General features: G+C 50.4%; 1 protein-coding gene across 1 annotated transcript; it reads right to left on the reverse strand.

Moving 5' to 3' along the window:
- Positions 1-8,816: 8,816 nt before the first annotated feature.
- Positions 8,817-11,024, reverse strand: LOC148331440 (uncharacterized). The gene is made up of 2 exons (XM_088305235.1): positions 9,932-11,024; positions 8,817-9,755 (listed from the first exon to the last, which is right to left on the reverse strand). Exons 1-2 carry the CDS (start codon positions 11,022-11,024, stop codon positions 8,830-8,832), a joined length of 2,019 nt encoding a protein of 672 aa, XP_088161361.1. The 3' UTR covers positions 8,817-8,829.
- Positions 11,025-13,248: the final 2,224 nt, after the last annotated feature.

The raw sequence follows: 13,248 nt of genomic DNA on the forward strand, positions 1-13,248 counted from the left end.
TGAAATATTATCAGGGAATGTTTTAACCGAGTCTGAAAAATAGAGCAATGGGTTGTCAGCATATAACGATAATTTAATTTTTGAACTTTTTTTTGTATTAAGTTCATTTTGTCTTCTTCTTATTATTTATATTTGACTGATTCATTTATAGCAGACAATTTTGGTTAATTTTTTACCTGACATGTTTCGACGAATCTTTCGCCTTCTTCAGAGTGTCACCCACACATTCGCACTCTGAAGGAGGTGAAAGACTCGCCGAAACATGTCAGGTTAAAAATTAACCGAAAACGAAATTGTCTGCTATAAATGAATCAGTCAAATATAAATTAATTTTGGAACGTTTCCTGGTAATACCTTTAAAAATGGAAGAGGACCTCAAGTACCGTATTTTCGCAGTCATAGGACGCGCTGCCCTTGGGCGCAACACCTGTTGTGGGTGCTATTTCTGTCTTTGAAGCACACACTGGGCGCGCCGCCTTACAAGGCGCTAGCTCAGCTGCTTTTAGCACAGCAATAGCTCGGCTGCTCGCGCTGACTCAGCCCATGGCAATTCACTTTGCCTCAATACCATAAGCAATCGCCACATTTCAAAGACAGTTGCCATGATACCATTGACAATCGCTATCATTAACAATGACTCTAACCAATAATAGGTATCATGGCAATAGTCTATAAGACTACGTCAGGGGAGGGACTTCACTGGTCACCACACTCCTTAGAGTCACGGTTTAAAAAAATAAAATAAATAAATAAAAACTCAGCATACAAGCAAACAATGAAACAAAGAAATAAGATTAACACAAAACATGTATCTCTCATGCCATCAATATACCAAAAAGAAATAAAAATAACACAAAATGATATAGCAATGGCTTCTTGGGAGCCATTAGAGCAATGCCTTCTGGGAGCCACTCAGACTCAGCCAAATCACATGGCTGTTTAGAGAGATTTGCATGGCTGTTTAGAGAGATGTGCTGTTATGCTTTGGGCTTTTTGTCTGTTGTCTAAACCTGGGACGTTTCTTGCTTGCAATAACATAAATGATAAGACAGACTACAACATTGTGGACAGCTGCCCTTTTGTCCAGCTTTCTCCCACACCATCACCCAAACACCATAGTCAAATAATGTATAGTCATGGTCACTTTGAAGCATAGATGACTCACACTTTGTCCAGCAGGGTGTGCTAACATGCACTCCGAACAGCCCAATGAGTAAAAGGGTTGATGGTCGCGAGTGATACTTTGTCCATATGATGAGTGCAGTCGCCTTACAAGGCGCTGTGTTAGTTTAGGGGAAGATTTGGGACTTTTAAGTGCGCCTTATGACTGCGAAAATACGGTAAATTGACAGCGGCTCTATTACGAGTGCAAACAGTAGCGGTGACAAGCGGCACCCCTGTCTACGATCTCTGTTCAATGGAAAATATCTGGAATAAATATTGTTAGTAATTATACTGGCCCAAGGGAAGGTATAAAGAAGGTGTATCCACGATATAAAGGTCTCACCAAAATTGAATTTACGTAGGACAGCAAACATATACGGCCATTCCACCTGGTCGAACGCCTTCTCAGCGTCGACGGAAGTAAGTACTTCAGGCACTGCCGTAAAATCCTTTGAATAAATAATATTTAATAAAGTACGAACATTATAATAAAGCTGACGTCCTCGTATAAAACCAATCTGTTCCTCAGAAACAATAGTTGGAATGACACTTTCGAGTCGACACCCCAAGACCTTTCTGGGAATCTTTGTGTCCACATTTGTCAAAGAAATAGGCCTGTACGATGTACATAGGTCTGGATCGCTGCCCTGTTTTAAGAGAACACTAATAGAAGTAGGGGTGGGAACCTCTGGGTACCTAACAATATGATATGATCCACGATACTAAGTAAACGATAATGATTATCTCACGCTGTGGTGATACAGTGATTATCGATATATTGGTCAAGAAATCAATCCGCGATAATGTACGATACAACTATTCAAGAGAAAAACTATTTTTCAATGAAAACATTTTATTTTGTACCATCACTGAAACACAAATTAAAGTTCAAATTTTTGCAAACAAATACGTCTTTTTCACAAAGACACTTTATTATTGCAACAATTTTTCAGTGTCTTTAACACTATTTTAGGGCAACATGTCAGTAACATACCCATTCTGTTCTGTTTATAAACGGTGACTATTTCTTAGTAACATTGCTGTAAAGTGCAAATCTACTGCAAAAGCTCTACCTGCACATTTATAGGAAAAAAATAAAAGTAAAAAAATAAATAAAATAAGAAATATTAAATCCAACAAAGTCAATATTAATATTGTCCAGAAAGTCATATTAGAAGCATTATCTGTCACAATCGTGTCAATCTACCACCTGTCCACTGCTCTCTTAAGTACTACTGGGATGTACGCACCTGTGTGGGTTTCATGCATTTCACGGGTATGGAGCACGTATAATTTGAGTTTCCAATCACTGATTTATTTATTTAATTTCATACTTATTTTATTTAATCATTAATTAATTTAATCGATATATTGAATAAAATTATTTTTTATATTGCACTGAAGAGGGGAGCTCTCCAATCTCGTTGTACACTGAGTACAATGACAATAAAGCACATTCTGATTCTGATGAAATGCGCGGTGATGATGACAAAAAGACCCACTCGTTCTGAGGTCTCGAGTGTCTTCATTACTTGATCCCTGGTCTCTTCGTATGAAGCTGGAATTGTTTTCTCAGTGAAATGTTTTCAACTGGGTATTTTTTTTGGAGCATAACTCTAGAGTGCGCATCATGTAGCGAAAACCATAATTCTCAACTGTGCTATACGGGCGGAGACCCTTGAAAATATCCACAGAGATGCTGTGCGTGATAGACGTTGCTCTGGCAGAATTAAAAGAGAGTTTTGCTTGCAGTAGAGAACCCACGCTGGTCTGGCCGGGAGGCAAGCTGACAAGGGCGGCTTTTTGGCTTGCAACAAGCGCTGGGTGGTGTTGCTGCAAGTGGCTTGACTTGTGTGATGCCGGCGCATCATTTAACTTTTTGTTTTTTAAACCCTCCTGTTATGTTCATTTCTCAGGAACAACAATGATGTTCCCGGGTCAATTTGACCAGGTGCATGTTTAATTTGCCAAAAGCTGTCCCAAAACCCAAAGAATCTTAACAAGCATTGTTAATATTAATAAACTAACTCCACTACTAACTATTCTATCAATATTTAGTGCAATGGTGTTCGTTACCTCTTACAGGTATTGGTTCAATTTGGATAATTCACTTATTTTCATACAAAAAAATATGTTTAGGCCGATACATCAATCATGTTATAGAAGATGACCAATGGCCAGCCTACAGTCATTTGCTTGGTGCTGTAGGACCCCTTTACTTTGTCCAAATTTTCAATGACACCCCCATGCCCCCCCACCCCTTGTTTTCTGGTCAACGCTTGGGCTGATTTCAGCATTTTTGTGCTGAGTGCCCATGAGCACAACATTTCTTCCCTTTTTGGGGCCATAAGACAGGCTGGAGTGTTTGTGAAGCAAACCTGAAAGATTGAGGGACCCTGTTCTAGATTACTAGCAGATCAGCAAGGAGTTCAGCGCTCTTTTTTCAGACAGTTCCAAGCATTGTGAGCTTTCTCTTTAGAAGCTCCTGAACCATATTGTAGTGAGTCAAAAAATTGTCACAGGTTATGTTGTGACACCTGAGACCATATGCCATGTCGACCACGGCCGTTATGCCCTGATTTATCTCTGGTGCTCCCCCAGCCGGCTTTCCAGTGTAAACCTGCATGTTCAATGCATAGCTGGTGTTTGCATCACATGCTGCCCATATTTTTATCCCATATTTAGCTGGTTTTGAAAGCATGTATTCCTGAAATGGGCAGCAACCTCCGAATTACACAAGCCTTTCATCATTTGTGATATTAGGGCTTGGGTTATAGAATAGTAGAAGTTGCTCTACCCATTTGTGCCACACTGTCCTAATAGCTGCCGGCTTTTCTCCCTTCCGTCTACCAGCCCTTATCTCTCAATCATCAAATCGTATTTCTCTGGAGAAAAAGGTCTCCAGAGACATTGTGGCCTGGATTATAGCCATGCCTGTGTTTGCATCCCACAGACTGGCTGTTGATGCATCCTTCGATTTATAGACCCCAGCCAGGATGAAGAGCCTCAAATGTGTTTTGTCCAGCTCCTTCGACTTCTCACACTTGATTGGGGTGAAATATGTCTCGGAGTTGCAAAGAAAGAAATAGTCTGACATTTCTGACTCCCTTTTGCCAACAGTTTGGCTGCTGGGTCAAATTGACCCAAACAGAATTTATGTAATATAAACATGTAGGGGGTGGTTACAAATATGTGAGATGAACCATTTTCCTTTTATATGTTGATTACACTAAATTAGGCAAGCAGAAGAAGTGTCATGTTGAAAAAATATGTTTAAGTATTTTTCCTAGAAGTTGAAACTTTAAAATGGGACAATTTGACCCGGAACATAACAGTTGTTATTGTGAGGGGGGCAATCCCGGCAGAGCCGAGATTGCCGAGGTGGACTCGTTAAGAGCAGACAAGGACAGGCCAGAGAGGGTTACAAGGAATTTATTATTCCGGCAAATATCAAAGGGTACAAAGAAACAATAACGAAGTGCCGATGACAAAACCGAAAGTGCTGGTGGACAACTCACACCAGGGAAAAAACGCGATGAACAGAAAACGCTTGCAAAAGGCAAGAAAACAAGAACAAACGTAAATCGCTTACCGCGGGAGGGTAAGGAATGCCAATCGGGATGCAAACACGGCCAATAAGGGCTAAGGCTAGAGACGGAGTCGATAAACGGGCAAGAGGTCGAAAAACACGTGGAGCACAAAACATTGGCAAGAATAATCGCTGGGTTCATGGACGTGAGCAGGAGAATAATCCGACGCTGAACCGTCAGCGCGGAGGGTTTAAGAAGAGGAGGCAATCATGACATGATCGGGATCAGGTGCGTGGCTGGTGGGCGCGCCTCTCCAGGCGTGGCGGCATGAGCGCTGGAGAAACGCCCCCAAGTCAGCTGGGAAAACATAAACAAAGACACGTGAGGCATGGCAAGAGCAAACGGGTCATGACAGTACCCGCCCCTTTAATGGACGCCTCCTGGCGGACCACCCGGCTTGCCCGGGTGTGCGGCGTGGAAATCCCGGATGAGATCGGTACAAAGGATCTAGGAGCGGGGGATCCACTGGCGCTCCTCCGGTCCGTAGCCCTCCCAGTCGACCAGATACTGGAAGCCCCTGCCCCTGCGCCTGGAGTCCAAGATCGCCAGCACCGTGTACACCGGACCGCCCTCGACGATCTGTGGTGGCGGAGGTGGGGTGGTTGGAGGGGCCAGAGGTGACAACGAGGCCGGCTTGAGCAAGGACACGTGGAAAACGGGATGGACCTTCATGGTGGGCGGAAGCTTGAGCTTGACGGCCACAGGGTTAACGATGGAGTCCACCTCCAGAGGACCCACGAAGCGTGGACCCAGCTTGCGGGAGGTTCCCGCCAGATTAAGATCGCGGGTGGACAACCATACCTTGTCCCCGGGTTGGTACGTGGGGGCCGGGCGTCGGCGCCGGTCGCGATCCGTCGGTTGCGTTCGGATGTGCGGGACAAGGCCGACCTGGCCTCCCGCCAAACGCGATGCGCCCGCTTCAGGTGCAGCTGGACGGACGGAACCTCAACCAGCCCCTCCTGCGATGGAAACAGCGGCGGCTGGTAGCCATAAGCAGTCATGAAAGGGGACTGACCGGTGGCCGAGGACACCAAGGTGTTGTGCGCGTACTCCGCCCAAGGAAGGTGGTCAGCCCAAGTGGCCGGACCGTAGGACGGCCTCCAGGTCCTGGTTCGCCCTTTCTAACTGGCCATTGGACATGCGGGTGGTAGCCCGATGACAGACTCGACGTGGCCCCCAGGGACCGGCAGAAGCGCTTCCAGACCCGTGATACGAATTGCGGCCCTCGGTCGGACACCACATTGGTCGGCAGTCCGTGGAGCCTGAAAACATGAAGGACGAGAAGATTTGCAGTCTCAAGTGCTGACGGAAGCTTAGGCAAGGCGATGAAGTGAGCGGACTTGGAGAAGCGGTCGACGATGGTGAGTATGACCGACTTGCCCCTTGAGACGGGCAGGCCCGTGATGAAGTCCAGGGCTATGTGAGACCAGGGTCGTGGCGGTATCGGCAAGGGGTGTAATAGTCCCGCTGGCGGTTGGTGCGAGGCCTTACTCGAAGCGCAGGACGGGCAGGCCTTGACGAGGTCGGTGACATCCTTAGTCATCTCCGGCCACCAGAAGCGTTGGGCAACGAGACCGAGGGTGCGGCGAACGCCGGGATGACACGCCACTCGGGAGGAGTGCCCCCACTTGAGCACCTCAGGGCGCAACCGGACCGGCACATATAACCGGCCCTCGGGACAGCCGGATGGGGCGCCAGCCTCGTCCTGGGCTTCATGGACCCGCTGCTCGACCTCCCACCGAACGGCCCCTACCAGGCGGTGGTCGGGGACCACGTTGTCGGGGCCCGGCTCCTCCTCGACCGGGTCATGAATCCGTGACAGGGCATCGGGCTTAGTGTTCCTGGCCCCCGGTCGGAAGGTCAGCGTGTACTCGAATCGACTGAGGAACAAGGCCCATCGGGATTGTCTGGGGTTGAGTCTCTTGAGGGTTCGGATGTAGGCCAGGTTCTTGTGGTCGGTGTACACGGTGAACGGCTTGCGGGCGCCCTCCAGCCAGTGTCTCCATTCCTGTAGGGCGAGGACGACTGCCAACAGTTCCCGGTTTCCCACATTGTAGTTGGCCTCGGCCGGGGTGAGGCGGCGGGAGAAGAAGGCGCAAGGGTGGAGCTTCTGGTCGACTGGAGACAGCTGGGACAGCACCGCCCCCACTCCTGAATCGGATGCGTCGACCTCTACGAAAAAAGACAATTCGGGGTCAGGATGGCACAACACGGGCGGACTTATGAACGCGCGCTTGAGATCGCCAAAGGCCGCTTCTGCCTCTGGACCCCACGCGAAACGGGTCTTGACGGACGTGAGGCGAGTAAGGGGCAATGCGCGGCGGCTATAATCCTTGATGAAGCGCCGGTAAAAATTGGCGAATCCTAGAAAGCGCTGTAGCTGCTTACGGGTAGAAGGCGTTGGCCACTCTAACACGGCGCGCGTCTTGGCCGGATCGGCCTTGATTTGTCCCTTCTCTACGACGAACCCCAAAAACTGAACCGAGCTCGTGTGAAATTCGCATTTCTCAGCCTTGACGTAGAGTCGATTCTCTAATAGGCGTTGCAGTATAGCCCGGACGTGTCGGTGGTGCTCCTCTATCGACCGTGAGAAAATTAAAATATCGTCAAGATACACAAAGCAGCAGATGTTGAGCATGTCGCGCAGCACGTCATTAATAATGCTCTGAAACACTGCGGGTGCGTTGGTCAGTCCGAATGGCATGACCAGGTATTCGAAGTGGCCGAGGGGAGTCTTGAAAGCGGTCTTCCACTCGTCTCCCTCCCGGATTCTTACCAGGTGGTATGCGGACCGCAGGTCGAGTTTCGAAAAAACTGCAGCCGTTTGCAGGGGAGCGAAGGCGGAGTCGAGTAACGGAAGCGGGTAACAATTCTTAACTGTGATCGCGTTCAAAGATAAAGATAAAGATAAAGATAAAGATGTCCTTTATTAGTCCCACAATGGGGAAATTTGAAGTGTTACAGCAGCAAAGATATAGATCACACAGAGTCGGCGGCGTAATGTAGCCGTTAATGTGTAACATTAGCAGCAGACATTCATAAAAAGCATGCAAATATACACAGTATAAACGTATCTAAGTGTAAGGAAACACTCCGAATGCCTGTCCATTATACAGAGGGGGAAACACTGTAATGATAAAAACTACTGAATGATTGAAAATACTGCAATGATAAAGATATTACACTGATAAAAGTACTGTAATGGTAAAAGTACTGCAATGATAAAATATACTGCAATGATAAAAGTACTATAATGGTAGAAGTACTGCAACGATGGAAAAATACTGCAATGATGAAGTATTGTAATAGTAAAAGTACCGCAATGATAGGAAATACCGTAATTATAAAAGTACTGCAATGATAAAAGTACTGTAATAGTGAACATCCTGCAGTGGTAGAAATACTACAGTAATAGAAGTATTGTAATAAGAATACTGTAATGGTAAACAAAATACATCATTGGTCGATGTTTAAGTACACCCTTGGCTGAAAGTACAGTAGTAGTGTATATTGCATCCTAGGACTGCACAATTGCACTAATGCCCTCCTGTTTGTAGGCCTGACCCAATGTTCTTGTTAAAAAGTCTGACAGCAGTCGGCAGGAAGGAGCGGCGAAATCTCTCTTTGGTACAGCGAGGGTGTAAAAGTCTGTCACTGAAGGAGCGGTAAAGTGTTCTCAGAGTGTCATTGAATGGGTGGGCTGGTTTGTCCAGCATTGATGACAGTTTTGCTGTCATCCTCCTGCCCCCCACTGAGTCCACAGAGTCCAGGGAGCAGCCCAGGACAGAGCTGGCCCTCCTCACCAGTTTGTCCAGTCTCTTTTTGTCTCGGCCCGAGATGCCTCCTGCCCAGGAGACCACTCCATAGAAGATGACTGATGAAACCACCGAGTCATAGAAGTTCCTGAGGAGTGTTCCCCGAACGCCAAAGGACCTCAGCCGCCTGAGTAGGAAGAGTCTGCTCTGACCCTTCCTATAGAGAGCGTCTGTGTTGTCGCTCCAGTCCAGTTTATTGTTCAGATGAACACCCAGGTACTTGTAAGTTGAGACCCTCTCAACGTCTGTTCCCTGGATATTCACTGGTGCAGGTGGAGAGTGCCGAAATCCACCACCAGCTCTTTGGATTTCCCAGCGTTGATTTGGAGGCGGTTCTGCTGACACCAGTCCACGAACCCCTGCGTAACCCCTCTGTACTCCCGATCGTCATCATCAGTGATGAGGCCGACAATCGCAGAGTCATCAGAGAACTTCTGCAGGTGACAGGTTGTGGAATTGTATTTGTAGTCCGAGGTGTAGAGGGTGAACAGGAAGGGAGTCAGCACAGTTCCCTGCGGCGCTCCCGTGCTGCAGAGGAGCGCGTCAGACACACAGTCCTGTGTTCTCACGTACTGTGGCCGGTTTGTGAGGTAGTTGTGAATCCATGTGATGAGGTGGTGGGCCACTCCCGCCTGCTCCAGCTTGTCTCCCAATAAGGCGGGCTGGATGGTGTTGAAAGCACTTGAGAAATCAAAGAACATGATCCTCACCGTGCCCCCCGCCTTCTCCAGGTGGAAGAGTGAAGTGTGGAGCAGGTAGATGATGGCATCATCCACACTGATGCCAGGCTGGTATGCAAACTGGAGTGGGTCCATTGAGGAGCTGACCAGGGGGCGCAGATGGACGAGGACCAGTCTCTCCAGGGTCTTCATCAGATGAGACGTCAGCGCCACTGGTCTGAAGTTGTTGAGCTCCTTCGGATGGGGTGTCTTTGGAACCGGAACCAGGCAGGATGTTTTCCACAGCTGGGGGACTCTGCCCAGCTTCAAGCTCAGGTTGAACATGTGCTGGACGATTCCACACAGCTGGTCTGCGCAGGATTTGAGGAGCTGGGAGCTGATCCCATCTGGGCCTGCCGCCTTCCTCGCCTTCATCTTCCTCAGCTGGTTCTTCACCTGAGATGTTGTGAGGAACAAGGCTGAGCAGGAGGAAGTGGTGGTTGTCTGATGAGGCTGGGAACTGGGGCCTGTGGAGAGAGAGAGGGGCGAGAGAGGGGGAGAGAGGGTCTTGTTCGCAGTGGCAGGAGGGGTGGGTGGGGGCTGCATCAGGGAAGCCTGAGCGGGGTCAGACATTTGATCAAACCTATTGAAAAATAGGTTCAACTCATTTGCCCACTGAAGCCCCCCCCCTTCTGGGTCTTACCTGCTTGTCCGTGGCCTGAGATGGTCTTCAGGCCCCTCCAGACATCCCTGGCATTGTTCCGCTGCAGTTGTTCTTCCATCCGCATCCTGTAGGACTTTTTCCCCTCTCGGATCCTCCTTCTCAGCTGACGCTGCACTCTCTTCAGCTCGTCCTTGTCGCCTGAAACAAAAGCCCTCTTTTTCTCCTTCAGGAGAGCTTTAATGTCCGGTGTGATCCAGGGTTTGTTGTTGGAGAAACATCTTACAGTCCTGGTGGGAATGGTGTTCTCCATGCAGAAGTTAATATAGTCTGTAACTGTGTCTGTTAGACCATTAATGTCCTCACCGTGAGCTTCGCTGAATACCTCCCACACAGTTGTGTTGAAACAGTCCTTCAAGGCCTCCTCGGCTTCTCCGGACCATCGCTGAACTGTGCGTGTCACAGCTGGCTGCCTGCGGACGAGAGGTTTGTACACAGGCAGGAGAGCAACCAAGTTGTGGTCAGCTTTGCCCAGCGGGGGGAGGGGCAGTGACGTGTACGCCTCCTTGGTGTTGGCATAGAAGAGGTCCAATATTTTATTGTCTCTTGTTTGGCATGTTACATATTGTGTGAATGAAGGCAGAGAGGAGGAAGGAGAAGCATGATTGAAGTCACCAGAGATAAGGAACAAGGCATTTGGGTGCTGTGTTTGTAGCCTGCTCACAGCTGCATTCAGTACATCACAGGCTGTCTCACCGTTAGCAGAGGGTGGCACATACGCCGCCACCGCGATCACATGACTGAACTCTCGCGGTAAATAGACCGGACGCATGCTAACAGCTATCATCTCAATGTCCCGACTGCAAAGTTGATCCTTAACAGTTATATGCCCAGGGTTACACCATCTATCATTAACAAACACAGCCAGCCCTCCCCCTTTTCTCTTACCGCTCTCCAGTGTCCTGTCCGCGCGTAGTATTTGGAAGCCGTCCAATTCCACGACGGCGTCCGGCGTTAGCTCTGTTAGCCACGACTCCGTGAACACCAGCAAGCTAGCCTCCCGGACAATCCTCTCGTGCCGGGTTAGCGCTGTTAGCTCGTCCATTTTGTTGGGGAGGGATCGAACATTCCCCATAATAACGGACGGGAGGACGGGGTGATATCGTCTCCTCCTTGCCTGGCGTTTAGCCCCCGCACGACATCCCCGTCTCTTCCTCCTCAGCTCGCGGGGAATATCGGGTCTCGCTCCGGGAGCCCACGCGGGGTTAGCACGAAGTGCTAACAGCTGATCTCTTGTGTACACGATCGATCCGTAGCTCCGAGTTTCGTCTCCGGACACGATCGCGCAAAAAACAGCCCCCAACAGTAGTAAAACCACCGCAAGTTGGATGTCCATTGCTGAGGTGAGGTAAAAATCAAATAAAAAAGGGTAAAGGGAAAAAACACACGAAAAAGGCTCAATAGTGAGCCACGCTGCTGTAAACAGGCAGCCACTCGCGCGGCGCCGGAACCCAGCCCGTTATAGTCCACGCACGGACGTAATGTCTTATCCTTCTTTGGTACAAAGAAAAAACCCGATCCTACCGGGGACTTGGACGGCCTAATCAACCCCGCCGCGAGGGACTCGGAAATATACTTCTTCATGGCCTCCTGCTCCGGCTGGGAGATCTTATACAGGCAGGCGGCCGGTAATGGGGAGCCCGGAACGAGCTCGATCGCGCAGTCGTAAGGACGGTGGGGCGGCAAGGACTGGGCCCTGTCCTTACTAAATACGGCGCAGAGATCATGGTATATCGGCGGGACACCGTCAAGGCAAATCTTCTCGGGTGGGGCGACCCGAGGACTTGCCCCCCCCTCGGCCGAGCGCAGGCAATGCGCGTAACAGTGAGGACTCCAATTCTCTATGGACAGCCTACCCCAGTTAATCGCCGGTTGGTGGAATTTTAACCAGGGGAGCCCGAGAACGATCGGAGCTGCACGCGAGGGCATAACAAAGAAAGACGTAAGGGGCTGCGTAACAAGTCTTACGTCGGCCAGAAGCCGCCCGTCTAAGTCGCAAACCCGCTCAGACTTCTCGAGCTCCCGAACCTCGCAGCCTAATTTTTCGATCATCCCGGGATTGATAAAGCAGTCATCGGCCCCTGAATCCACCAAAGCCCGAATTCGTAAACTACCCCCCACCCCTACTATCTCGCCGTCCACCTCAAGTCTCTTTGGGGTCTGATAGTCTCTGGAGTCCGGATTCTCGGGTTCCGGAACCTCCTCGCGGGGCTCCGGGTGGTCGGGATGGTCGGTAGAGGACTTACAGTGTTCGTGGGGCCGGTCAGGTAGCGGCCGGTTCGGCGGGCGTGTAGGGCAGGATGAGAGCCGGTGGCCCGGTGAGCCGCAGTAGAAACAGGCACCGGTCTGGAATCTCCGCTGTCGTTCAGACCTGTCGAGCCGACCACCGCCCAGCTGCATGGGTTCGTCGACGAAGCGGGGAGCTGGCACCAGCTGTCGCTCCGGCTCGCGGCGCGACTGCTCCGCCCCCTTCTCCCGGTGCCTCTCGCGCAGCCGGTTGTCGAGGCGAATGGCCAACCCGATGAGCTCCTCCAGGGACGCCGCATCCTCGCGGACAGCGAGCTCGTCCTTGAGTGCCGAGCTGAGTCCACGGCGGAACAATGTTCGTAGAGCGCAGTCATTGAAACCGCTCTCGGCGGCGCGAATGCGGAAGGCGATCGAGTAATCGGCCACAGAACGGTCGCCTTGGGTGCAGTCGAGCAATTCACCCCCCGCCTCCTTCCCCTGAGTCGGGTGGTGAAAAACGCGCTCGAACTCCGCCAAGAACGCCGGGAACGACGACCGGAGGTCCGGTCGGGCATTGCTCACGGCCATGGCCCACGCGCTAGCTGGACCAGTCAAAAGGCTCATCACAAACGCCACCCTGGAACTGTCGTGAGCGTAGGTAAGTGGCTGCTGATCTAGGATTAAGCGGCATTGATGAATGAACTGGCCGCATTGGCCAGGCTCGCCCCCGTAGCGGGCGGGGTGTGGCAAATTTGGCTCCCGCACGAGAGGTACAGGTGGGGAGGGGCCGGTTGTAGTGACCAGCGGGACGGTACCCGGAACGGCGCCGGGCTGGAGACTACCAAGGTGCGCGTCCAGTTGTGCCAGGTGGTGGGATAGCTGGCCGACGGCGCTGCGAAGCTCGGCGAGCTCCGTCGACTGCTGTCCCACCATCTGTCCTTGGCTGGCCACAGCTCTAAATAGCCTCTCCGAGTCTGCAGAGTCCATGGTCGGATTATTCTGTGAGGGGGGCAAGCCGAGATTGCCGAGGTGGACTCGTTAAGAGCAGACAAGGACAGGCCAGAGAGGGTTAC

The sequence above is a fragment of the Idiotropiscis lumnitzeri genome, chromosome 9 (genome assembly GCF_059441095.1).
Source record: "Idiotropiscis lumnitzeri isolate Australia: NSW breed Sydney's pygmy pipehorse chromosome 9, RoL_Ilum_1.0, whole genome shotgun sequence".
Classification (NCBI taxonomy): domain Eukaryota; kingdom Metazoa; phylum Chordata; class Actinopteri; order Syngnathiformes; family Syngnathidae; genus Idiotropiscis; species Idiotropiscis lumnitzeri.